At 31.6% G+C, this 27,877-nt stretch overlaps 1 protein-coding gene across 2 annotated transcripts; it reads right to left on the reverse strand.

The window, feature by feature from the left end:
• Window positions 1-6,615: 6,615 nt before the first annotated feature.
• On the reverse strand, window positions 6,616-12,753 carry LOC127710180 (integumentary mucin B.1-like). 2 transcript variants are annotated; one of them, XM_052215943.1, is made up of 4 exons: window positions 12,608-12,753; window positions 11,412-11,463; window positions 8,720-9,282; window positions 6,616-6,904 (listed from the first exon to the last, which is right to left on the reverse strand). In XM_052215943.1, the coding sequence occupies exons 1-3, from the start codon at window positions 12,608-12,610 to the stop codon at window positions 8,741-8,743; spliced, it is 597 nt and encodes a 198-aa protein (XP_052071903.1). In that variant the 5' UTR covers window positions 12,611-12,753; the 3' UTR covers window positions 6,616-6,904; window positions 8,720-8,740. The 2 variants fall into 2 exon arrangements, with proteins under 2 accessions (XP_052071903.1, XP_052071902.1); XM_052215942.1 differs by having other exon boundaries at window positions 8,830-9,282; window positions 12,608-12,747.
• Between the last annotated feature and the right edge of the window lie 15,124 nt (window positions 12,754-27,877).

Below are 27,877 nucleotides of genomic sequence, written 5' to 3' on the forward strand. Positions count from 1 at the left end.
TCACAATAACGAAAAGAAGAACGATGAAAAAAAACAAAATATAATAAAAACTCTTGATACATAATTTTAAATTCACCAAGCACGGAAACCACAAAATTAATTTAAACTTTCAACATAGGTATTCAAGAAATATATAACACCACTTACATATACCTTGGCATGATTGTTCTCCAAAGTGTTTAAATATTAGATAAGGATGGAATAATTATATTCAATGTAAAAATAAGGAGATGTGGTATGATTGCCAATGAGACAACTATTCACCAAAGTTCGAGAAATAGAAAAAATGTAATAATAAAAACTATTAGTGTACAACTCTCTCAAAAGCGAAAAACACATAACTGTAAAACATAAGGGCATGCACTACAAGCACGGGACACATTCTACAGCATCCACACAGCACGAGCAACAAATCCTGCGCGTATTCCTAAAGATTGAGAAAGTTTTAAGATATATAATTATTATTACACTTGTTATAGTTAATCTGATCATTCCTGTCACTCACCGTTTTCTGATCAGACCAACGCAGAGTTACCTTGAACGTTTTTATATAGATATTGTTGCTTATTTTGTCCTGTTTTAAATTACATAGTTGTGTAATTATCTTTTCCGTTAATGAACCAAAACAAGAGATAATGACATAAGATGCAGATCGGGTCTTTATGCAATGTGATAGCCAGTTATTGTTATATTATCAAATAGCATATTTAAAAATAACCATTATCATCGAAGCAAAACTATCTTCATTTTATTTACTTAGCAACTATATAAGTAAACTAATTTTTCAGAATTTGCTGTGTAATATATATAATGTGATGTGTACACAACATGATATTGGTAAATTGTATAATGTATGTAGTTCCTGTAAGTTTGAAGCAAACACGCAGGAGAAAGATTTATTTGAAAATAAATGTTTGCCGCAGGTCTGCAGCAAACACGCAGCAGGTCTGCTGCAAACATGCAGGTGAAAGATTAATTTGCATAAAAATGTTTGTAGCAGGTCTGCAGCAAACACTCATTTGCATGGTAAAATGTTTGCAGCAGACCTGCAGCGTATTTGAAGCAAACATGCCGCAAATACAGACTCTGTGTTCGCTGCAAGTCTGCAGCAAGTTCGCTGCAGACCTGCAGCAACTATTTGCAGGAGACCGATTTTTTCAGTAAGGTTACTTACAAAGTGAAATAATGTTTACCCAATAGACTGTTTACTATTCAGAAAACTATAAAAATTATGTACTAAGCAACTAACGTGCAGCGTTAGTAAAGTAATTCCCAGAAGACTGTTTCTAAAAACAATCGAAAATTTTATGAGTTAAATAAAATGCCGAAAATATTATTTTTACACGGTAAGATCAAGAACGTTGGTGGTACTTGATAGACATACCTAGGTACGTGTTTACAAATGGTTGGTCGTAGACCGACCAGTCCTTGATCCTACACAAATTAACAATGACTTTTTAGCTAAAGTAAATTGTTAACTAGATTTCTGATTTGGAACATAAACTTAGCGTGACAAAAATTCGTTTGTTAATAGTCATTTATAATTAATCAAAATCAAACACTCAACTATATGAAGATTTTGATGAATGGGTGAATGAATGAATAAATAGTCTATTAGAGTGAAACCTACTAACAGACAGATGGATTCAACCTGCTTTTTATAGCAAGGTTAACCTCCCACTTATATGGAAGTGTGTATAGTTCCGTTAAATTAACAAAACTAGGTGAGCAACCAAAACAGACATAATTAATGACAGTAATTGGAATCCGGCAGCCGAAACTGTGGAAATATAAATCCGCAACTTCTGCATGAGTAATTGTCAGTCATGAAAACAAAATATTGCTATACCTGATTTGGTCTGCAGTCAATTGGTTTGATATTAAGATTTTGCTCATGAAGGCACATGTGAATGTCTCGAGGCAGGACACTCGTCAGTTTTTCGACTTTATCCAAAGTCGGGGTCAGAGTAGAGGCAACTATATAGCTCTACTTATTGTCTAGATATCGGTCAATTGTTGAAGAAGACCGTAAAGTTGCTGACTCGTTGATTATTTTGAGTTCCCTTTGATTAATAACGCCCAAACCAAATCAATGAAAAAAATGAGATGCATAAATACATAGAAGATTTAAGCGCTGTATGACCAAATGGGCGTTGACTGTGTTCAGACCGTCAGTTTTATCTTTTTAAATGTAACACATTGCAACACACTGTGAAGCTATTCCGGTCCAAGCATAAGATTTAAATAAAAAATGTCATTTTTATTTAACAGTTAGGCATTCAATAAAAAAGAATATAGGTACTGCGTAAGTTCTGTTGTTAGAGGTTACTAAATCTAATTCTATATAGAAAGCTGACACAACAGTGTCACTGAATATATAACATATTAAACTGTAATTTGTAATCTATACATTTTTAAACATTTCGACGGATGTTTTATCAGTTTTGCGTTCAGTGGTATTTCATTAGCACATTTTATAGGTTTTTTTACTGATCCATAGGACATTTGTGAGCTGTTTTTATTACTTGGTACATCGTTGACTATTAATGTTTTCAACAGTCTTTTTTGTTGTTACTACGTACCCTGCCAGAATACCGTATCATGAGTTCACCCCTAGTGTGTGGCGTTTTTATTTTGATCATGGTATTGACTGTTGGAATTTTTTCCAAGTGGTCCACGTTTTAAGTAAAGATCGACGAATCTTCAGACCAGTACTGCAGCTTTAAAATAAAACGAAGTACAATGGATAAAGATCAGTGAAAGATTTAAAAACTTCTGAAAAATATGTATGGCACATATTTCCTCCATCTTATATAAAAGGTAATGGTATCGGCCAATAGATATACTATGTCAAAATGCTTCTGGTGTTGAAATACATTTTTGTAATGCACAAATATCGATTTTGTCAGTAACAAATTAAAACATAACTAAATTTGTATCCTTTTCGAATGGTCTTTTGGGTGTATAAATAAACATCCACGTTCAATTTCTATATAGGGATTGCTTTATCTATATGTAACATTATACATATTTATTATAAGGTTAAATCCAAACTATCCTACTTTGGTTTGGTACCATTAAAACGTTTAAACCCGCTGCATTTGTTTGCACCTGTCATGTGTCAGGAATCTGATGTTCAGTAGTTGTCGTTTGTTGATGTGGTTCATAAGTGTTTCTCGTTTCTCGTTTTTTATATAGATTAGACCGTTGGTTTTCCCGTTTGAATGGTTTTACACTAGTAATTTTTTGGGGCCTTTTATAGCTTACTGTTCGGTGTGAGCCAAGGCTCCGTGTTGAAGACCGTACTGTGACCTATAATGGTTTACTTTTATAAATTTTTACTTGGATGGAGAGTTGTCTCATTGGCACTCATACCACATCTTCTTATATCTATATCCTACTGCCTGTCGATACTTTTATTTTGGCATTGCACAAGTCATATCTTCCATGGCGTTAAAACACTAAATCCCTGGGATGTGTTTTAGCTGATTTTAGTCTCTGATGCATGATTTTTTATTATAAATCGTACTTTCGTGTTAATTTGACCTGTTACACAATTTGTACTGCATTTTTGTTATTCAAAGTTTACTGATTTTGTGTTATATCTCACTATTTTTAATATGTACCACCTTTAAAAAGTATATAAGTATTAAGTATGACGATAAATATTTACTGCTGTTCTCGCACTACGTGTACTATGAACAACAAATTATTCATTTTGTACAAAATGTCTCCATACTCCTTACAACAAAATTGTTACATTTAAATTTACCTGTGTACGCTATTTTACATAACGCCATTTTGTCAAAGGTTATAGTTGTCTTTTTGACATTGTGTCATAGATCAAATTTATTCGGTCAGTGTATGTTTACTTTTATTTGTTAATAAGTCTTTTTGATTGAGTTAAGCCATTTCAATTAATATTTTATAGTGTGTCTTTATATGTTGTCATGTCACACTACTATTTCAGGTTAGGGTAAGGGTTGGTGCCAGTTGAAACGTTTAGGTCCGCTGAGTTTGTTTGCGCTTGTCCTAAGTCGGGAGCCTGTTTCAGTGGTTGTCGTTTGTTAATGTGGTTCTTAAGTGTTTCTCGTTTTTATATAGATTAATCCGTTGGTTTTCCTGTTTGAATTGTTTTACACTTAGTCCAATCATTTTTGGGCCCTTTATAGCTTGCTGTTCGGTGTGATCCAAGGCTCCGTGTTGAAGACCGTACTTTGACCTATAATTGTTTACTTTTTACACATTGTGACTTTGATGGAGAGATGTCTCATTGGCACTCATACCACATCTTCTCATTTCTATTGTAGTGTACCTGTACATGTGTTCCCTTCATTGTTGGGAATAGGTTAAATAAATATAAATACATAGATCTAAAACCCTGATGAACTTACGAAAGTACGAAATCTTATGCAGTATCTCAGTTTTAAATATGTTTATTTTGGGCATTCATTAGTTTTTTTTATATATTTTATGTAATGTTTTTATTCTTATAGTAATATCTTTTCCGATTGATAATACTAAATTTTTATACATCAATGTTTCGGAACTTTTTTTTCTGAATAAGTGTTGGATTAAAAACATATAGTATGATTTCTAGTGCACAACATATTTTGATGGAAAACACCTGCTCAAGTACTAAGCCAAGAGACAGATGCCCTTTGTCAGAAAAATTTGATTGCAAATTTCTTTGCTGCAATCCAGATGAGCCTTCTTCTGCAATGAATGATGGATATACTTACTAGAAGTGTAATGAGATGATTAAAACTATACTTTTTTTTCACTTTTTTATTCTATTTAATTGATAAATTCAACAACCTTACAGTTATCTTGATACAAAGGTTTGTTTTGAAAATTTGGCTGTACCTGTTGATAACAAACGGAAGGGCAAATCTTAATTTTTACGGTGATGTTGTTTACCGAGCCCTTGAATTTAGATACAATACGGGTAAACTAATTGATCTTTTAAATAAACTTAACCAGCATGTGCCCTTTGATTTTTGTTTTTATTGGTATAAATATTGATTTTTTTTATTAATAAATTAAAACTCAACTAAATATTATTGTTATACACTTATGAACATTCGTCCTATAATATGTCAATACTTTCATTCTGGCGTTGCACAAGGTCATATTTTTTTTCTCTGACTGTTAATGACGTCTATACACTAAATCCATTGGAAGCTGTGCTGATTGATTTTTGATTCTTAGATATATGATTTTTTTATTAGCTGTTTTTGGCTTTGAACTAGCTTTCAGTAACTGCTCATACTCTAAAATCTGTTAGTTGTTTTGCGCTTTGTATCAATCTAATGCGTATAGCCCTTTTCGACTGATTTATATAGTGTGTTCTTATGTTGTGCTGTTACATCACTGTCCAAGGTTAGGGGATGGTTGGCGCGCCTGAAATGATATTTAACCGGCCTTATCTTATAAGTCAGGAACCTGCTATTGAGTGGTTGTCGTTTGTTGCTGTTTATCATATTTGTGTTTCGTTTTTTTGGTTTGTACATACATAAGGTCGTAGTTTTCTTATATGAATTGTTTTACATTTGTCATTTCGGTGCCTTTAATAGCTTGCTATGCGATATGGGTTTTTTCATTGTTAAAGTCCGTACGGTGACCTTAACTTGCTAACCTTCAACGTCACTTGGTCTCTAATGGAGCGTTGTGTCATTGGCAATCTTACCACATCTTATTTTTTATATCACAAAAACATTCCCAAAACATGCACTAATTTTGACCACTATAGTGAAAATTGTAAATAGTACCAACTACCATTACAGTTGATGTAACGTGTTGACATACTTTTTCGCTGTTTGATCGTCTAAATGTTCAGCTAGTCTCAGCTACCTACTAGTTTCACTTCTAGATCATGTCCCTTCAATGATAAGTTATGTTTGTAATAATGTTTTTTATTTGTAATTTTGTGTTGGTAAAATTCTCTCCTTTGTGTAGAAAATTTTCCCTATTGAAACATTAGAAATACTAGAACAAATGTATGCAAATTCAAATAGAAAAATATTGTGAACATATATATTGATACTATTGGAGCTGCTGAAACTGCTGAATTATTATAAGTTTCTAAAAAATTGTGTTTTAAAATTTATAGTTTTCTCAGAAATATGTTCTTCACTGTAAATTGGCTTTGTTCTCTTTTGTCCAAATTTTTTCTACCCTTTGTGAAGATTTTCATTCAATTTTGTATCGCTACTTCTGCCCGAAGTTTACATTTGATATGATAACCCTACGCCCACCAAAAACTGTTTATTGATTTACCTTAATCAGGTACACATATAGAATGATCTAACACATCAAAACAATAACGGGTTAACTTGAACAGTCTTAATATTGGTCGAAACGGATCAAAGATACCAGGCAAAAAACATTGTACGTTACACGCGCGTTTCGTCTACATTGGCCTCATCAGTTGCGGTCGAATTGTTGGACTAGTTGGACAGGTCAATTTTATCTGATGGAGTTGCACATTCACATTACAAAGACACAATAGGGATATTTTTTTACTAGCTTTAGAATAAATCCAATAGAATTACTAGTAATGCCTTTCAAGTCAAATCCTTTCTATGCAGTTTACAAAATTGGCAAATAGCCAAATAACGATTATAAAATGTTTATTGTATAGCTTACAATACACCTCATCATTGCAATTCAAGCATAACATATTTTTAACATTGCCTTATGGGTAAATTTAAAATAACTTTTTTTCTCATATGAACCTCATATATACAATTTATTCTAAAATCTATGAACATGATGAAATAAGTCTACATTATCAGAAAATGACAAAGTCAGAACCTAGTCGAAATTCCACTCATTACAACGCTTACAAACGGATAATAAAAACTAATGGTGGATTCCTCACTACCACTTCCAAGTGATAATCCTGAAAAAATTTTAAAAAAGTCATGTGATTTTGAATAACATGAAAATGAACAATGACAATAACACTTTATATAGTTTTTTTTTAATCCAACATGTCCGAGGCGCTTTTCGGAACATATTCAGGAACGCTCGAAACCCACAAAAACCCAGGATGTATAAACTTTGAAATAATGTAATATTTTCATTATGAGGCAACCTAATTGGCATTTCTATTAATGTATCAATTTGTGCAATTTATCAAAGTTTTGTCCAAGTTCCTTTAATATTAATAGTCTGACGGGGTTCGTGTTTTGTGTATTGTTGCTGTCTTTTCGTTGTGTTACCTTTTAGTTCCACCATTTACAGTTTTGGTTGCCCTTTGGTATCCTTTCCTTTTGTATCAAAGAATGACAAAAGTTCCAATAAGGGATATTAACTACTGAGAACAGTTCTCATGATTAACTTCTACCCTTCCGAAGCACCTGAGATCACCCCAGTTTTTGGTGTTGTTGCTCAGTCTTTCGTTTTCTATGTTGTGTTTTGTGTACTTTTGTGTGTCTGTTGGTCTTTTTCTTTTTTAGCAATGTCGTTGTCAGTTTATTTTCGACTTATGAGTTTGAATGTTCCTTTGGTATTTTTCGCCTCTCTTTTATCCAAAGTCATAGATTATTACCCTTACAGTTATATCAAAATATATATAGACTGCGACAGTTATTGTGATATGAGTTTTTAAAATGGTTTTCTTTTATCTACAGATAAAAGATGTCTGTAGTGATTTCGTACGATAGAGATGTGACGAACGGTTTGATACATTTTAATACGCGTTTTAGTGCATTATTTTTCAAAATACAGTACTCATTTGAAACACTTGTCTTACCGTTCTGATAGACATTTTGAATCTTTGTATGTATTTCTATATCCCTTATACTTTTTACTAATCATAGTTTGCTTGTTCATTATATTTGCACATCGCACTATGTAACCTTTTTTATTCACAGCATAAACAAATTGCTTTTCTCGTTTTTGAGATGCTCATTCATACGTTATTATAGACATATAATTTACGAAATATTCTTTTATTCATATGTGATTTAAAAGATTTACCATTATATCTAAAAGTATTCAAATAATAACCTTTACATAAATTATGAAAAAATGTCTTTGTAATGACACTGTTCAAGGAAAGGCTGAAGATACCAAAGAGATATTCAAACCCATAAATCGAGATGATTATTATTCGGTGATGCCATATTTAAGAAAAAGAGGACCGTATTTTGAAAAATACCATTAGACAGATATTCAATTATCATGATAACGGTTAACCAACTCTTGACGGCTTTCGTACAATTTTCGCGCTGATGACTTTAATTTAACTATTTGGAACCCTTGCTATATTTGTATTTACGTTTGCCCTTCTTTTTTCAGAAAAGGTTAGTCAAGACCAATAAGCTAAATCTGTCTTTGCGTTTGGAATGAAGAATACTTGTTAAAGTGTAGAAAAGTCAAAATCTATTGAAAGATGAGAGACTAAGGTTGTTTTTACTCTAGCATTTCTTTTAAATTCAATGTCCATATCACCCCAAAAGATGTAGAGTACGTAATTGCACAAGAACTCTGAAGCTTGGTTTTAATTTGATTGCTTAAATAATTGAAATTAATAGATAGGAAAAAAGTTTCATGCAGTTGTTTGTAAGGAGACTTATTTGACTAAGGTATCAAATACTGTGAAGTAAGATCCAATTCTGTTTCATTGTTTGGCATTGCAAAGAACAGAGAACAAACTATTTGGTAGGTGTCATGATAAATTATGTTGAGTTTCCAAGTAAAATGTCAATACCTCATATCTTTTTCAAACAGTTTATGTAATGTGACTTCCAAAAAACCCATCTTGTTTGGGGCTTTGTCTGTTGGACAACAACATCATCATAAACAGTATAATATGTATACCTATATTAATTTGGTTAATTTGAGTTGCAGCATCTTCCAACGTTATTGGTGTTTGCTCCATTGTTGTTCCAATGTCTATTAGTACAGTATTTATCGGAGACTCGGATGCCGTCAATGATAATGTTGTTGTTACTTTAGTCGTTGTTGTTTCTTTTACCATTGCTGTAGTTTCAGCAGTCATCGTTGTTGTTCTGTCAGTCATTGTTGTTTCACCAATCGCTGTTGTTGTTTCGCCAGTCATTGTTGTTGTTTTGCCAGTTGTTGTTGTTTCGCCAGTTGTTGTTGTTTCGCCAGTTGTTGTTGTTTCGCCAGTTGTTATTATTGCTTCGCCAGTCATTGTTGTTGTTTCGCCAGTTGTTTTTGTTGCTTCGCCAGTTGTTGCTGATGTTTCGCCAGTCATTGTTGTTGTTTGAACTTCGCTTGATGTGGAGAATTCAGTTGTATCAGTTCCGACTAAAGAAACAGGAATACACCTATTTAGGAATCTATCAGATTGTTTTTCATTTGTAATATCGTAATATTTGTTACTTATATAAGTTGATATATGTAGATCTTTGATAACCTAAACTTGTAATCATTACTTTTTGAAGACTACGGAACTTGTTCGAGAAATTATTGTGTTGTACAGACCCTTGTCTAAGGTGGAAATTATGTGTTTATTTTTTAGCGTCATGTGAATGTAAGTGTCATAATGTTGCAGTAATTTGTCAATTTGACCCATATCTCATTTCATATGTGTCTATAAATCTAAAAAAAAAATATATATATTATTTTTCCTTAAATTAATCAATTCATTTTGCAAACAAAGGTTGCTCGCAAGACGTACTGTATTTAATAACGAACAAATATCGGCTACTTGCAACATGTCACACTTGTCAGATAACAGAATTATTTATTCATTTGTCATTCCAAGGCGTTTCTTCTTTATATACATAAAAGGTAATATAAGGGGAAACACGCCAGGTAGTGAGTAACCCTTTGCAAAAAAAACCAAAAAGACATTAAAAGGCAGCATACAGGTTTCCGTTCAGTCACTTTTAGTTGCTTAAATCTACATAATTATGTCTCTGGTTGATAATTATCTTATTGTCAATCATTCCATATTTTCATATTTTTTTTAATTCAACAATACATTAGTATTTATTCAACGTGCTAATATGTAAAGCTTTAAATCGTCCAGAATTAATATAAAAACAATCAACGATCTGCTATGAAAAAGTAAAATAACAAAAACTCACTTCTTCAAATAACGAAAAAAAATTTTAAAAAATTGTAGTGTGACTGGCAAGATGCCTTTCTTCTTTTTTTTTTTCTTTTTTTTTTTTTTTTGCCTTTCTTTCCACGCGCGTTTGAGCAGTGTCGATGTAATTGAAAATCAAACACAACAACATAAAGAGTAGAGGTCAAACGAGCAAGTTATCATTTAGAAATTGCGTAAAAATAAATATATTACCAGTACTTTGTCGGAAACCTATTTATTTACAGAGTAATACGACAAATAATTTTCTACCACAGACTAATTACTATCGTAATTTTTTTTTTAATAAAATTTCAAATAGAAAGAAACACTATTGTAATACTGTGTTATAATTCAATCAAGAGCGGATTTATTCTCGGCATGATAATTATACAGAAATTATAGCGTACATCTTTCCAATTTATATGGATGGATTAAAACGAAAGTTCAGAAAAATTTGGTAAAAGGTTAGTGTTAACGAGGATGAAATATAAATGACATTTTTATAAATGCCAACATCTTCAGAATTGTATGTATGTATTGTCACGAATTGATATTACTTCATGTGGCTTTTTAGCGTCATTTTGATAGACAATTAGTATAAATTATGTCAAATTCGCAATATCCTTCCAAAAATTGCAGCAATTTGTAGATTTTAATTAAACTCACCAATATTTTATCAAATAATTATGTTTATGTTTTTTGATAATGGTTTAAAAAGTTTATGTTTTTACTCTGTCATCCTAAATATTAAAACGGATATAAGTTTAAGTAGTTTAGATTGATACATCATCAACCGTGCAGAAAACATTTTCCTAAATTATATGTTGACAGCATTCATTATTGTATGTACTGCATGGTATTGTACAGTTGATACACACACACACGAAAAAGTCGGAAAAGGATTATTCGTTTAATCTTTCATCTTGATTTTTGCAACAGATATGTTTTAAAAGTCCTTTAAAATGATCATGAACTGTGCAAAGGATTTACTTCTAATGTCAATTGCTGACAGCATAGCTGAGTCAAATATCGATTTTTAAACGACTTTACATAAAAAGTCATGTAGCAACTGTGGAGATATATAAATACTGTGCAGAGTAATAAATAACACTGAAAGTCGTGGTAAACAAAATGTTACGCGATATTCTAATCGACGTAAATTGCAGGAAGTACTTTTGAATTTCTTTCTAAAATTGCTTGCTTCTTCTTAGTTCTAGCTTGGGATTGAAATCAACAATTTGCAAATACTTTTATAACAATTTCTAACAAACGATATCGTAATCTGAAAAAAAAACAAAAAAGAGTAAAAAACGCCACACATAATGTCTAATGTTTTACTCACAACAAGTAATTAGGAAAACGAGGACACCATAGGCTTTCAGCTTGATTGAAATCTGAAATGACAAGAAAGATAATGATAAATTACCTTTTATTGCAAAAAAAAAGGATATAACTGGCGATAAGGGATTTTTAAAACGACAATTGGAATAAAACAATGGTAATCTTTTACACAATGATTCAATTATGACTAACCATCTCATGATGACGTCCGTAAAGAATTTCAAGGGATTAATATAAAAAAAAACCTTTGGTCCAATAGCTTCCTTGTGAGGAGCAACCTTCTGACAAGGACATCGTGCTCGGTATTAACCAGGAGATACATATTTAAATACTCCAGATGATGATGCTGCCTAGATGTTGCTTCATAGAAAAGGAAAGTTCACAATTGGAAAGCTGAAATTATGCTTACTGTCACAATTGTTTGTTCTTAATCAACCCTCACTGTAAATTTCTAGATGCAAGTTAATATATGAGTCAGACTTAAATGTATCTGGTGTATTCTATATCTTGATTACATCAATATAAATGGGTTTAATACCGTCACCAAAGAGATATGTAGTGTAAGAACATATACTGATCTTACTTTGGACTGAACAATTAAAATGATTTAAATAATAGATTAACTTCTTAAGTTAAAATTTTGTTCTAACAAAATCCTTTTATAATGATTGTTGTTTTGTATTTGTTTTTGTTTTATCTCCAGGTCGTGAATGCCTACAAACAAGCAGATCCCAAACAAAAAATAAACTCACTATAGATACCATGATTAAAAGTGTGTACGTCATACGCGCGTTTCGTCTACAAAGACTCGTCAGTCACGCTCGAATCAAAAAAGTAAAAAGACCAAATAAAGTACGAAGTTGAAGTGCATTAAGGATCCAAAATTCCGAAAGGTTTTTGCCAAATACAGCTGAGGTGATCTATTCCTGGGGTAGAAAACATAGTGTCACACCATTTGATCTTGTCATTAAACACGATATGCAGCTTCATGGTAGTATGACTTTTCACTGAATTTATTGAAAATAATGATGGATCAAAACAATCAATGTAAGATATAAGTGTTTCCTGACTATCGTTCCTAAAACATAAAGATGAGATACCAACTGGAAAATATGAAGTTAAGGTTCATAATGGTCGAAATATATTAAGTCATTATAATGCTTAGTATTTGTTAGTTTTATCACACAAGAAACTCACCATTTCGCCTCCAGATCAGACTGACGTGACGCGGAGCACGTTTAAACATATATATAACATGTTGTTGTTTATTTTGTCATGTTTCATTTCACGTAATTTTATAGCATTGCATCCGTTTAACTATCAAATAACGATTGTGTCATTCTATAAGATTCTGATCGGGATCTAACGTTTCAAGTAATAGGATAGTCAATAATCATTTAAAGAATTCATTAACATAGTTTAAAAGAAACATTGTCGCTGAAATTTGAGAATTGTATCTTAAATTGATCAGCAACTTCCTCGGGGGGTAATACATTGTTATCCTGCAACATCGTCATTATACTAAAACGATAGAACATGTAGAAGATGGTCTGATTTCCAAATGAATGCGGTAAATATTGTATTCATATTCATGACGATACAATTTTTATATTTTATAATCAAGAATCTTGTTTGTACTTGAATATGTTGACCGACATACCAAAGTCGAGTGTTCAAATACTTGCACACTTCTAAATATTCAATCTTTTTTATTTTATTGTTGTTTGTCTCCCAACCCAACGTGACATAGTGAATGTTTGTCCAGTCTGTTTTGTGAGTTTTTTTTTCTTTCCGTACGTCTGTGCCACACTGGTTTATTGATATCTATTGACAAACAAAACCTCTGTTATATATTAATATAATCTTAGTTGACCGTTCTATACTCCTTTTTGCTTTTGACCTTTTAAGGAGCTATTGGACTTTGACCATTGTTGGCCTATTGTAACAAACAAAAATGTAATGATGTCATTAAAATATTTACTCCTCAATCAATTTACTCAAAATGTGCTTTTACCATTTCGTCCTTTTGTAGTATCAGAACTATGTGAATGCTGCTCCTTTGAGAGCATAGGTCCGGCAATTTTCGTACTTGATAGAACTGGTTTGATCATCTTGTTAGTTTGCATTAATAGTTGACCATGTATATACGATTTCATATTTACCATTAATTTATTTTCACAATATGAAGAAAGACTTATTGACAAAAATAATACTTTTAGCAAGGCTGGACAGTGGTCAGAAAAATTGTGATGTTGGTCAACGCCTTCACACACCCAAAAATTTAAATAAAATTTACAAAACTAGACACATATTAATTATATACAAAGTTGTTTGGCGTTTTTGTAAGTAAACTATATACACAATCTTAATTTATCCTATATTCAAAAGCATTATCGCCTATACGTTGTGGCTCACTACTCTTGTTAATATAAATGAATTTTCCCCAGTCTTTTAACTGGAATGTTTTCACAGTTATAGATCGTTATATACAAGAGTAGTTGTCTGATCTGCAAAAAAAAACCGATTGTGTCTAATTCATATTTCGATGTTATTACTGATTGTGGATTCACATAAAGGTGATGTATACTTATCAGGATAGGATTACCCTGTCGACGCTACCGGTCTCGCTCAGTCTCGAGTTCATGAGAATTCTGTTTATCTCACTTTGATTTGTATAGTATAAATGATTTTACGAGGTTTTGACATTGGTGAATTACTGTTGACTTAAATTTACCTCCATTCATATTACAAATGCGTTCAAATGAAATAGATAATATAACTGTATTTTTAAACACTGATATGTCATGTTATACTGAGGTCATTGAGGAATTTGAGATATCTCTATACTTTTTATGAAATCTTTTTAAATACCTCATTAATTAAAGGGATATATCTGTTTTTTTCTGAACGTATAGATTACAGCGATTTCCAGATAAGATTATCACAATATGCTTTTTCTAAATATCTTTTTTTATTGTGTAACTTTGACAGATCATGACATCTGATTGGTCACGCGTACTTTGCACTTAACTGGGAAGTGGATAACATTTTTTTTGCGGTTGGTGGTCAGGAATTTAATGAAGATAAATACAATATATATACATTGTTGCATATATAAATCTATTTGTACGATGTTTTAAAAAAATATTTCAAACAGCATGATTTAAATTTAGAACCATGAGAAAAGAATGACCGCTTAGCTTGACTCCTAACAATTACAAAATACATGTAACATCATATAACGATACTAATTATTGATATTTTTAATAGATATAAGAATTAGAGGATGTGGTATGATTGCCAATGAAACAACTCTCTACCAGAGACCAAATTACATAAAAGTTAACGGTAGCAAGTTATTTCGTACCTTGAACATTTCGTAACGCTGCCATGTCGTACCTACAATTACCATTTCGTACCCAACATTGACCATTTCTTTCCCAACATTTACCATTTCGTACCCATGAGCAAAACCATTTCGTACCCTATGAGCCAACTGCATTAACCATTTAGTACCTCATAGACTTAACACATGTTTACTATTTCATATCATACATATTTGTAAATCATTGAAATTATGTCCCAACATCGGTATTTGATTTTGAAAAACAAAAATGTATAATTCAAAAAAGGAAAGATCATTCATACTGCCCTATTATAAGTTTTTAAAATATTTAATATTCAATGCATACTGTGTCTTAACTGTTTTTATAGTTATAAACAGTTATTTTGACGTGAAATTCAGTGAAATGGGATATTCACTCAAGAAGAAAGCCATGAATAAAAATGTTTGCATAAGAATTTGCACCTTATGTGACCAATCGAAAAACTTGCTATAGCTTTTTTCAATTTGAGAAATATTGCACGAAATGGTATACATATACATGTAAATCTTTGGTGAGGTACGAAATGGCACACATACATATCTTCCGTGAGGTACGAAATGATATACGTATAAATATTCCATTAGTACGAAATTGCCTTCAAATAAATATTCCATGAGGTACGAAATGGCACACATATATAAATATTCCATGAGGTACGAAATGGCATACATATAAATAAATGTATTTCATGAGGTACAAAATGGCATACATATAAATATTCCATGAGGTACAAAATGGCATACATATAAATAAATATATTTCATGAGGTACAAAATGGCATACATATAAATATTCCATGAGGTACGAAATGGCATACATATATAAATATTCCATGAGGTACGAAATGGCATACAGATAAATATTCCATGAGGTACGGAATGGTTTTTATAAGGGTACGAAATGGTTAGGGTACGAAATGACTATAATTCAAGTTAACAACTATTGGTCACCGTACTTCCTACAACAATGAGCAAAACTCATACCGCATAGTCAGCTATAAAAGGCCCCGAAATTACAAAATAATATATTACAATTCAAACGAGAAAATTAACGTTCTCATTTATGTACAGAACAATGAACGAAAAACAAATATGACATACAGCATCAAACGACAACCACTGAATTACAGGCTCCTGACTTTGGACAGGAACATACATAATGTGGCGGGGTTGAACTAGATTGCTGGCAATAAAGTCCGTTATCCTAGTTACGACTTATGTTAACTTATTCTTTAAGGTTATCAATTCAACTTGTGTAACATTGTAATTAAAGAAGATCTTTAAATATTGTCATTATTAGTATTAATATTGATAGTGTTAAAATTAATTAAAACATAACTAAATATGTATTGCTGTACAGAAATGAACGCTTACAGTCCGACATCATCTTGATACGTATGTTTTTCCGTTGCAGAAGATCATGCTTTAATCAGTCCACGTGTGGCGTATTTACAATAAATCCGTGGAATGTTAACAGATTAACGTTTAAGCCTTGAAATACTTAATTGTTGTAATTGAGTTTAAATAGCTTGCAGTTACCGAGAGTACTCTAAAATCGGTACTATGTGTCTTTTGTCTTTTCGTTAGTTGTACTCGTGCCTAGCTGATTAGTAAAGTCATTTGAAATTATTTTTCATAGTTTCTTCTTATGTTGTGCCTTTTATGTTTAAAGGGAGAGTTCCTTTTTTTTTAGAAAGATGGAACGTATGATAAGTTTATTATGCACTATAAACCGATAAAACGATACTTTATCTATAAGAAAACGACCCGTGTAGCATGAATCCTCAGTTTTATATGGACCGTTGAGAAATAAGTGTGACTACATTGTATATCCTCATATCGAATTATCCGATAACAAGTTGATGAAAGAAAAAAGAGATGCGTCAACATAAACTTAAATTCATAAAGCAAACTTTAACATCAGAAAATATAATACAATTTTCGGTCATCTATAAATAGATAGTTTTATATTCTTCACCTAGCTACTAGTAGTAGTATATATAGAGATGAATAGATGTTTAACTGATAGAAAAAAGATATTTTTATGACAATGTATTATGATACAAACAATCCCGTGCAAAATACTTAATGATATTTCCTAAAGAACTTTATTATAAAAACTTTATAATGAAAACAATATATTAATCCTTCTTTACGAAAAACTTTAAAAAAAAGAATCAGATGATACAAAAGGGAATGCGCAATATTTTGTTCTATTCAAACATACATTTAGCTCTCTTTACAATACACTTCAATACTATTAACACAACCTTGATTTTGGTTCTGAAACTATAAAATGCTATTCGTCCTGGAACATCTGTTCACGAATAAAAATAATGTCAAAACATTCATGCCGAACATATAATTTTTATTATCATTAATTGTAAATCCAAATGAGAAAATCAACGGCATGTTTATCGTACAAATAATAAACGAAAAACAAATTTGACAAACAGCAACCAACTACAACCCTTGAATAACAGACTCCTGACATGGGTCAAGTACGTACAGAAATTCGCGGAGTCTACTTATCTTTCAATTCGCATAATTGATTGTTTTATAATTTAATCCTGGTAAAACGAGATATTGTAGCTTAAAATATGATCAGTGACAGGAACTTTAAAATAGCAAATTATGAGATACCTTTGTCATTTTTTTTCATATCCCCAAACTACCTTAACTAGTTCAGTTGAGCAGTTCGATGAACTGATGCACTGATCTGTTGAATAAATGATAAAAATAAGTATGCAGAATAAAGAGAAGTCATAAAAGGTACTTAATTTAATTGTATCGGCATCTTAAAAACAATAGTTCCTTTTAATAAAAACAAATATTAAACATTTGAGAATCGGGTTCGTCTTTTTGTAGTTATATGGGGTGCAAAACATGTGTATAATGTTTGTTCAACCCTATATAAGACTACAAAAAGAATCTATTCAATTCTAATAACTTCAATTCCATGGTAAAACCGATGAATTACGGGCTGAATCAACTTTGTAGTGTTAAGTTGCTCTAAATATTACGACGCAGTTATCCCTTAATCGAGCGTTTCTCAACATTCCGGGATACATATAATTTCCATTCATAAAAAAATCAACCAACAGGCTAGGGATGCAAAAACTATATAAAATTTGTATCTAATGCAATCATTACCTCATCAAAAGGTGCGCGTAGATTCGGAATGAAGTTTAATTGCTCCAATTACGATTAAAATACTCTGTCAATATATTGAAATAATGTCGTCTGACCATCTCATAATAGAGATTTACAATAGATGTAGGACTCCAATCTCAAAATAATAATATCATTGTAAAACATTGTACTTTAATCATTATAGTATTAATTGAAAAGTTGATTAAACAATGACTACCGCAAATTTAACTATAACTTAAAGTGTGTGACGAGGAAGCTTCCAACGAGTTCCAATGATTTTATAACATTTCAATTCGGCAATAAAATGTTCAACGGTGACTCGGTTTTCTACAATGAGTCTGTTATGCCTCCTACACTTTATCTTTTTTGTGTTCCGGCTTTCCTGTTCTCTGCTATCTGGTGTATGTCGTGTAAGGTTGATGAAATAATTCAACCTCTTTTTCTCGGCAAGGATCTGGATCCACCCACTCCTGTATGATCAGTAGAGGAACCTAAACTTCAAAAAATGATGAATGGGCATAACAATGGAGATATAGATGCAGGCCATGTTACAGCAAAAGCTGAAGTAATTGTCACAGATAATACTGCAGTTAGAACTACAGATGATATGTAGAATGCTCTTGTAAATCTTGAAGCTACAAGAACCCTCCTTCAAAGAAAAAAAGTAACAAAAAATCTTTAATGCAATTTGTTCGCAGTAATAATGAAAGATATGAAACATTTATTAGAAAAAAAGGTTCTAAAATTATTTAAAGCCTCAGAGTTGATTTAGATTAATATGGCACCCGTAAAACAGTCATACACAAAACTTAATGTCTATTCCAAAAACAATTAACATTGTATTAGCCTGAATGTACACTTCTTGCCAGGTTTTTATAAAATTTATATCAAAGGTGTATATCAGGAGTGTCTCGAACAGTTCGAAAATCAGTGTTGATCCATTATTTTTTAAAGAAATATGTCTCATGGAAAAGCATATTATATAGAAAATTGCATTGTAAATGCTCTCAGTTGTACAATTCTTGTCAGGTATTTATAAAATTTGGTATTGCCTTTGGACAGATAAAATATGTGAAACGTGGGGGACATTGGACTCTGTTCTTTTATTCTCATCAAAATCAATGGGAACAGAAGTATGCATTACTACGTAGCCCCTTAAGTGCCATGTACATATAAATATTTTCGTTTGACCTATATTTGATCTTTAAAACTCGTGCGCTTGACTATGAAACTCGTGGGTACTACTTTAAAACAGGTGCGCACGATTTCTAAACTCGTCAGCACGACTTTAAAACTTGTGCGCACGATTTTTTTAAATCGTGTGAACGACATTTTAAAACTTGTTCGCACGACTTTCAAACTCATGAGCATAACTTTCAAACAAAGTTTGATTAACTCTATACGAAGTTGAGCACGAGTTTGAAAATCATGCGCACCATTTTAAAAGTTGTGCGCACCATTGTAAAAGTCGTGCGCACGAGTTTCAAAGTCGAACGCACGAGATTCAAAGCCGTAAACACCATTTATTAAAGTCATGCGTACAATTTTTCAATTTGGTGCACACCAGATTAACTCTCTGGCAAACGAAAATATTTATATTTACATAGCACTTAAGGGGCACCGTACTATTCTCCAAGACTTTACACAGTGGAAACAACTAGCCCTAAAACAAACAAAAATAAGAAAAAAACTGAACTATAGTATTATCCAATTCCCTTTTAGATAGTTTGTAAGTTATGAAAGGACATTATTTTAAACTTGAAAAGGGGTTGTTATTTTAATGTAATCGGTAAAAAGTATCATATAACTGGAGCAATAAATATTTGTAGAGAATTGTTTTAAATTCTGAACATATCTGTTAGCAAGCTTATACGAAAAAGCGCACGTTCTACCCTTCCTATCACCACACTAAGATTGAACACGGTAAAACAAATTAGCGTAAACATTATTTTTAGATAACTCCTATAGCTTACCTTAGAGGATTGCTGCACACAAGGAAGCTATTAAACCAAGAGTTCCAAATGGTGAAGTTGAAGTCATCCCTTCGTAAATTTTACGGACGCCATCACGAGTTGGTTGACCGTTAGGGAATAACCGTTTCACAGATGATATCGGATATGTTCCTTATGTCGTAACTACAATACCCTTCCCTTTTCACGAATGTGACCTACCGAATTAGACTATTTACCGGATTTGTAATAACATAAGCAACACGACGAGTGCCACATGTGGATCAGAATCTGCTTACCCTTCCGAAACACCTGAGATCACCCCCAGTTTTTGGTTGGGTTCGTGTTGCTTAGTCTTTAGTTTTCTATGTTGTGTCATCTGTACTATTATTTGTCTGTTTGTCTTTTTATTTTTGGCCATGGCGTTGTCAGTTTGTTTTCGATCTATGAGTTTGACTGTCCCTCTGGTATCTTTCGTCCCTCTTTTACCTGTGTGATTTGTAGTCGTACTCGTACTCGGACTCCGAGTCTGACAGTTATTGTAAATCTCTATTGTAAATCTACCTATATATTCTATTTGACGTCTTCGTAAATAACGTTGGAAAAAACGCTGTGCAATTCAAGGTCTAAAATATTTGGTAACTATTCTAAATATAGATAACAATAAAAAAAAACATATAATAAAGAAATATCGTATACCTAAGTATTATAAAATCTACATAGTAGTTGAACAGTCGGCGGAAGTTAGCTATAGAATGAACTATTTATTGACAAAGAAGTCTTATTAGGAAAGTACGAAAGACCAGTAAGGATATTCTACTTTGTTTTTTTTTTATTATTTCTCGCCTCTTTTTTTTACATTTCTTACTTCCAACTTGAACTTGAATTGTGTCAGTTCCAAGTTGAAAATGCTCAAATCTAAGTTGAAATTTATCACTTCCAACTTTATACCTCTCACTTTGAGTTCCCATTGCTTAGTTTCAAGTTCCAATTTCTCAGTTTCAACTTGACATTTCTCAGTTCCAATATTTGTTTTTGGCATGATAATATAATTGTCATATTATTTAAACACGTGAAATCGATTCATTAGAGAACATGCATGATAAAATATAAACCTTTTAGAATAAAACTGTGATCACAGTTCCATGTTGACATTTTAAGCTCCAACTTTACATTTTTATTTTATTTCGCATATGCATTTGTGTTCATAAGCTTAACACAAACATGAAGCTAGGATAAAATAGCCAGGTTTTATATATCTGCAACGACATTGGCTATAGGTTGCACTTTGTAAATACAGCTGTTTCTCAAACCACGCCTCTTTTGGGGAGATATTTAATATTCATAGGTATGTTAATTTGTTAACGTACTGGTTCCCATTGATGATCTCTGTGTTTCATCTCATGGAGACATCACTTGGGAATGTAACCAGTATAGAAAAACATGGTAGCGGCTAAATTTTAATTCTTAGGAGGTCCAAAAATGGAGGTAAGGGTAGTATAGAATTTTAGTATAAGTTTAAACTCTTAGAAGTTCAGGGCATATAAATGTTGAAAATATGCCGCACAGCCCTATATTTTGACCTTTGAATGAAATAGTAGTGCATATAAACTTTCCGTTCTGGGATATTATTTTTCACGAAACTTCATAGTAAAAGTGTCACAGTTTTAGCCGCAAAGGGAGTTCCTATGGGAAATTGCATTGTCTGTATTTACAGAATTGCAACCTATATAGGGTTAAAAAATAGAACATACAGAATTTCACAAAATCTGGTTTATCTCAGAGATTTTAAAGAATTTAACTCAAATATGAAGTTTAATAAATATTTCATGAAGATTGAGAAAATCCTGGGCCTTAACTATGATGACTCAGCATAAATTCACAGTTTACAGTATGCATGGTTTACTTAAAGCCCTGAATTCAAAATAAATTCATAATATATGCCTAATTGTAATTTAAATTGTTTAGAAGTGCTTATATTTACTCTTCGCAGTAATTGCAACTCATTGATCCTTCCTAAATATTTGTGGTGGGGTATTTTTGTCCTGTCGATAACCCAAAAGTAAGCCGTAACGCCTAAATGTGCTTTTTTGTGACTGCGGCATAAAAAAGTACAAGCTAGAATTACAAAAAGACCTCAGTAAAACTTACAATAGTGTGTTCTATCCTAAATATGTAGTAAATATTCCACATTGCTAGAAACAGGGAAAAAAATTAGGAAATGTGAGGCCCCAGGGGCAAAACACAGAGAAAAATGCCTACCCCTGAGTCATGAAACAGATAATTTAACTTGTAAATGCTATGATTTTTTTATTTTAAAGGTCTTTTATAAAGTAAACAATAACTGTGCTAGGAAGTTATGCAAAAATCAGATGTAAGCAGTCATTTCAATCAAACTTTTAGTGAATTTATGCACCAGACTGATATCTTCATAAATACAACTTTTGCAAATATGGCTTTGTTTAAACACTTCTAGGACATATATTAACTAACTTATGTTAGATATATGGTTAGGGATGATACTGTTGTGACAAGAATTCTAAACTGACCATTTGAGGCAGAAATTGTGAACTTTCATTGACAAATAGGCATACAGTAAGATGTGGACTGGAGACACAGGCAGGATTGGATACTTTGTATAATCTTGAATGTTGGAATGCTTAACTACTAAACAATACATTTATAGTATTCTAAAATGCTTTCAATTTGTTATCAAAATAGTTTCAAACAGGTTTTAGACAGTTCATGTCAGAAAACATGCACATAGGGTAAGCTGGCAATAATTAGAGTCTTGTTTTCAAAATCTTTAAAAAATTGAAACAGGGGTAGGGGTATAAAATGTACTGTAAAAGGAGACTTAGAGTATATGCAGTGATTTCTTTAAGGCTATAATTGTGATAAATAAGTATTGTTGTGAGAAAAAGTGTTTTTAGAGAGTTTTCTATTTGAATAAATGTTTGTATAGGTTGCACTTTGTAAATACAGCTGTTTCTCAAACCACGCCTCTTTTGGGGAGATATTTAATATTCATAGGTATGTTAATTTGTTAACGTACTGGTTCCCATTGATGATCTCTGTGTTTCATCTCATGGAGACATCACTTGGGAATGTAACCAGTATAGAAAAACATGGTAGCGGCTAAATTTTAATTCTTAGGAGGTCCAAAAATGGAGGTAAGGGTAGTATAGAATTTTAGTATAAGTTTAAACTCTTAGAAGTTCAGGGCATATAAATGTTGAAAATATGCCGCACAGCCCTATATTTTGACCTTTGAATGAAATAGTAGTGCATATAAACTTTCCGTTCTGGGATATTATTTTTCACGAAACTTCATAGTAAAAGTGTCACAGTTTTAGCCGCAAAGGGAGTTCCTATGGGAAATTGCATTGTCTGTATTTACAGAATTGCAACCTATAAGTCTTTATTCACTGACACAACGTGGGATTAAAAGGTCGGCACTTACATGCATGTAGACTTTTCTTGTGTTCATGGTACTGTCTGTTCGACGTGTAGTCCCCTCCCCCTTTTCGTCTTATTTTTTCATCTATTGTTTCTGCTTGATTTATTATTAAGGCATTATGGTAAATGGAATATTTTATATCTGTTGACTTATATCTCCAAATGTTTCAAAGCATTTACACATCCATGGCTTTCCAATGTTTTGGTTTGGACGTTCCTGGAAGTTAAATCCAGAAAAACGCTTCGGAAATATAAAATTATAAAATGTTAGTACAAAAGTAAGTGAGGAGATAAGGTAGGATTGCCAATGAAACAACTATCCACAGTTAAAATGAAGTTGCAGTTAGCTTCATTTAGGAAGTCTCTGACAAATTTATCCACAACCTTTTTTAGTTTCGAAAACTATTCAAAGTTTGACATAATATGTAGACACTAATGATGAAATTAAGGTGTTATTTTGTTGTTAAGCGTCTGTTTGTTGTCTATCCAAATCATATTTGGTTCACTTTCATAAAGGATTATGCTTAAGTTTACCAAATTTTGTTTCTTTTGCAAAATTTAATAAATTTACCAAATAATCTACTTGCAAAATATTCCATTATTTTGAAAATGTATATTTAATTTGAGTAAAAAATTATAAAATGCATAATATTGTCAGAACCGTTCTTTACTGTACACTCAAATAATTATATAATATTTAGTCTTAAATATAAAAAAAAATCAGAAAAACCACTTCCTTTTACCATACAACAAGGAAATTTTTGTTTCATTTTAAATATTTGTATTATATTGTTTAACACACATGAAACGTGTCATTCTTCCCTTTGTGGTCAGATTGTAGATTGTGCTCGTTTTCATTATATCCAACTAAAAAGCTGAGAATTAACGAGAAATAGGAAAACTGACAAAAACTTTTGTATGCGGTAAATAAATATTACGATAGGTAAGGAATTTTCTTTTTTTCATACATGTATATCAGCAACTAATTTTCAACTAAACGTCTTTCACTTATTCACTATAAGAACTACTAAATTTATTTATAAAGTTCGCCTTCTCGGTGAATTGGTTATAGGATGTTTGCTTCGAGTTCGATAAATGTCAAAGTCAAACCAAAAATTACAAAATTATTAGAATGCTCTTTCTCTGCTTAGCAAACAGCAATAACATGTATAATGAGAGGCACAAACTGGTCGTCTCGGAGTCAGATTGAGATAACACCGTCCGTCTCAATTTTCACTATAATAACTTTAACAATGTGTCTATTTTTTCTATATGATTTCAACACAATTAAGACAAAAAAACTTGCGAATTAACGAAATAATAACAAATATGTAATTTTATAGTGATCGAATAAAAATTCCCGCCATTACGAGAAAAACAAACTCTTTAATGATAAAATTTACCAAAAAAATTTAAAAAAAAAAACTTTTTTATTATTATCGATTAATAATTAATCTTTCTATGTGAAAACTTGCTATATTTTTCATGGATGCAATAGAGTACAGTTGATATTGAAACATGAACAAATCGATCTTTTACAATATTTAAAATGAAATTGTACCACGTGACATAAAAAGTTTTGCACACGGCATCTAGACTGTCGTCCCTCATCTACCCCTCTTCTATATACGTTCAATATTGTTTGGTAATTCATGCTAATTACTGAAGAATTATCGCTGGTCTTTTGCTCGCAACTCATCCTATTCTTTTGATAATTTTATAACATATAGATTAAAAAGCTATTTTACAAAATCTCATAAAATCCTTGTTATTTTTCATAGTTTTTGAAAGAAAAACGGTATCATTGTTGAATGTATGAAAAACCTGGGAAAACCATTTACTGCCAAATTTACAATATTATAGTTTATATCTAAAAAACGAGGACAGGCACCTTTCGGTTTTTTCTGGTTTATACGTGCCGTTACTTATTCATTTTATACACTACCAATTTATAACAGTCTTATAAAGAGCTTGTTATTTTGAACAAGAGCAGCGAACATCCTTAAACTCACTTCTTCACTTGTGTACATGTATTATGAATATGAACTATCGGTATTCGTAACTTTTTCACAAACTTAATTGAAAACCTCCGACTAAAAGAAATATAGGATTAACACCTCGCAATGGACCGTAACAGAAACTTTGTTCAAAATAAAATATATATTCATAGAGTTGAGTGGACACATTTTAGGAATACTGATTTAAAAAATAGAAAATGGAAGAAAAAAACTTTTTTTTGTATTAATTTATACCTACTAAATTATGAATAAATTTTGTGAAATGAATGCTACATCGCGTTTAAAAATTTCATTACAAATTCTGATTTTTGTAGATAAGTGTATTCGGTTGGTTTTACATTTTGGTACTTGGTACCAAGGTAGACAAGATTAAACGATATATTATTGTACATCTTTGAATGACATTTTAAGATCGATTACTTGTGCCTTGTTAAATATTCAGAAAATGTACGTTTCAATTTTTTTAAAACCTGGACTCTTTTCACAAAAATTTTTACGATAAAACTGATCTTAAGTTATATTGAAATGTTTATGACTTACGAGTATGTTTTCTTTTAAGATTTTTATGTGAAATTGATCTCAAAGTAGTAAACCATACGTATCATAAACAGACATTAACAAAAAGAATTTATATGAATAAGGATGTTTTTAACACTTGTTTAAGATTTGTGTCGAATTTTCACTAAATACGGACATGTTTATTTTCATTTTGTATGCAACTATTATTCAAGCATGATATTTAAAACATATATTTAATTGAATTACAAGAAAAGGGAAGTTTAACTATAACAAAATGCCTTTAGTGTTGATATTTTGAAGAAGAAAATGTCACATGAAAGTTATATGTATGATATCTTGATTGTCAATTTACTATCAACTACAAAAACTGTTTTGTGGAAGTCATTATCAAATTAACTATCAACTTAAACTTTTTTGTTGGCGTCTTTGTAAGATTTATTTTTATGTGAGTTTGAATTTTTTAGTCAGTTGTGTTGTATGTCTGCATCCCAATTATTGTAAAATTAACCTAGTACATTGTATCTCTGTTTGGGTTGCTCATCCAATTTGTTCAGTATAACGGAATATCTTCGGAAAATGCCTGTACCAAGTCAGGAATATGACAGTTTTTTCCACTCAATCCGTTGGTTGATTACGTTTTATTTTTCAGTTTTTATGGACTTCCCTTTTTTTAATTTACCTTGAAGATCGGTACTTTTCTTATAATTTTATTATAACGTTGATTTTATTGTATATCATCGTCACAGTACAGTGACGCATTCTTTCTCGTCTTCTTTTCCAAGATTATACCATCAACAAACGCTACTTATCACCAGCTTGTCTTCGTAAAATGACCGACATAGAATTCTTCATTACCAACCTGGAGTAAATGAATTATTTTCCTTTTGAGCGAGTGGAGTTCTTGTTGCTAATTAAAGATTGTTTGTCTATCGATTTATTTACTGTCATGTCGTTGTATTTCTATTCGGCTAAAATGTTGTCTTGTCTCTTCCTTGTCGATTTACGGGATTCGAAAACCGGTTAATTACTGTCGCCTCAAATCACTATTGCCTCTTTTGTTTCTTCTGTCATTTTTTACGCGTTTAAAGTATTCTTAGAGACATTTAGGAAATTTGAATTGTTCATTTCCAATTTTGTCAACACAACGAACTATAAAAAACTGACAAACAAATGGGGATATTAGCTAGTTATAAAACCAGGTTTAAACCACCATTTTGCTTCGGAAAATGCCTGTGCTAATTTAGAAATATGACAGTTTTTCCCAGTCGTTCCCCGTTTGTTGATTTAGTCGAGCGTTTAGTTTTATCAGGATTTATTAACTTCCCTTTGTTGAATTTTTCTTTGAGATCGGTACTATTGCTATTATATTTTTGTTCTTTTATAGAACAAAGTAAAACATACCAGTTTTGTAGCGGTAGTCGAGATATCCATAGATTTATTCTGGTAAAAAATATTGAAAAGCTTATATAAATCAGGAGTTCTTCTTATACATGTTTGAATTAATACTTAAGATTATCAAACATGACCCTCGAAGTATACACATGGAACTGTGATACTATGAATTGAACTAACGATTTAAAGAATATTTGATACATGGAATAATTGCATCTGAACAAAAGATGGGGGAAATTAGCCTTATACCTATTACAGAATCTACAAATAACAAGCGTTAACCATCATATTCGCATTTCAACTACGAATGTCTCTTCAATGTTGCTCGATTCCAAACCATTTGAAAACCCAAAATCCAATAAAAAAGTATAAGACCAAAGCCCAATCAAACACTATTGCATTCAGGTCAAGATTAAAAAAATATACATAGTTTGGGTATAAAAAGACAAATATACGTTTAAAAAACATTGTCAACACTTTAATTTCTAACTTCAGTTGAATCAGATATATATCGACACGTAAATGATCAGATATATCCTAAATCAAATATCAGAACAGGTAAACAACAAAAATTTCCAAAATTGAACATTAC

Source organism: Mytilus californianus, unplaced genomic scaffold, assembly GCF_021869535.1.
Source record: "Mytilus californianus isolate M0D057914Y unplaced genomic scaffold, xbMytCali1.0.p SCAF_7, whole genome shotgun sequence".
Taxonomy (NCBI): domain Eukaryota; kingdom Metazoa; phylum Mollusca; class Bivalvia; order Mytilida; family Mytilidae; genus Mytilus; species Mytilus californianus.

Bases quoted from the DNA above. Each gene is read 5' to 3' on its own strand.
- LOC127710180 (XM_052215942.1), bottom strand. The intron at 9,283-11,411 runs GTGAGTAAAACA...CTGTTTCTTTAG, and splicing joins CGTTTTCCTAATTACTTGTT to TCGGAACTGATACAACTGAA. The intron at 6,905-8,829 runs GTATACATATTA...AAATTTTTTCAG, and splicing joins AATTAACCAAATTAATATAG to GATTATCACTTGGAAGTGGT.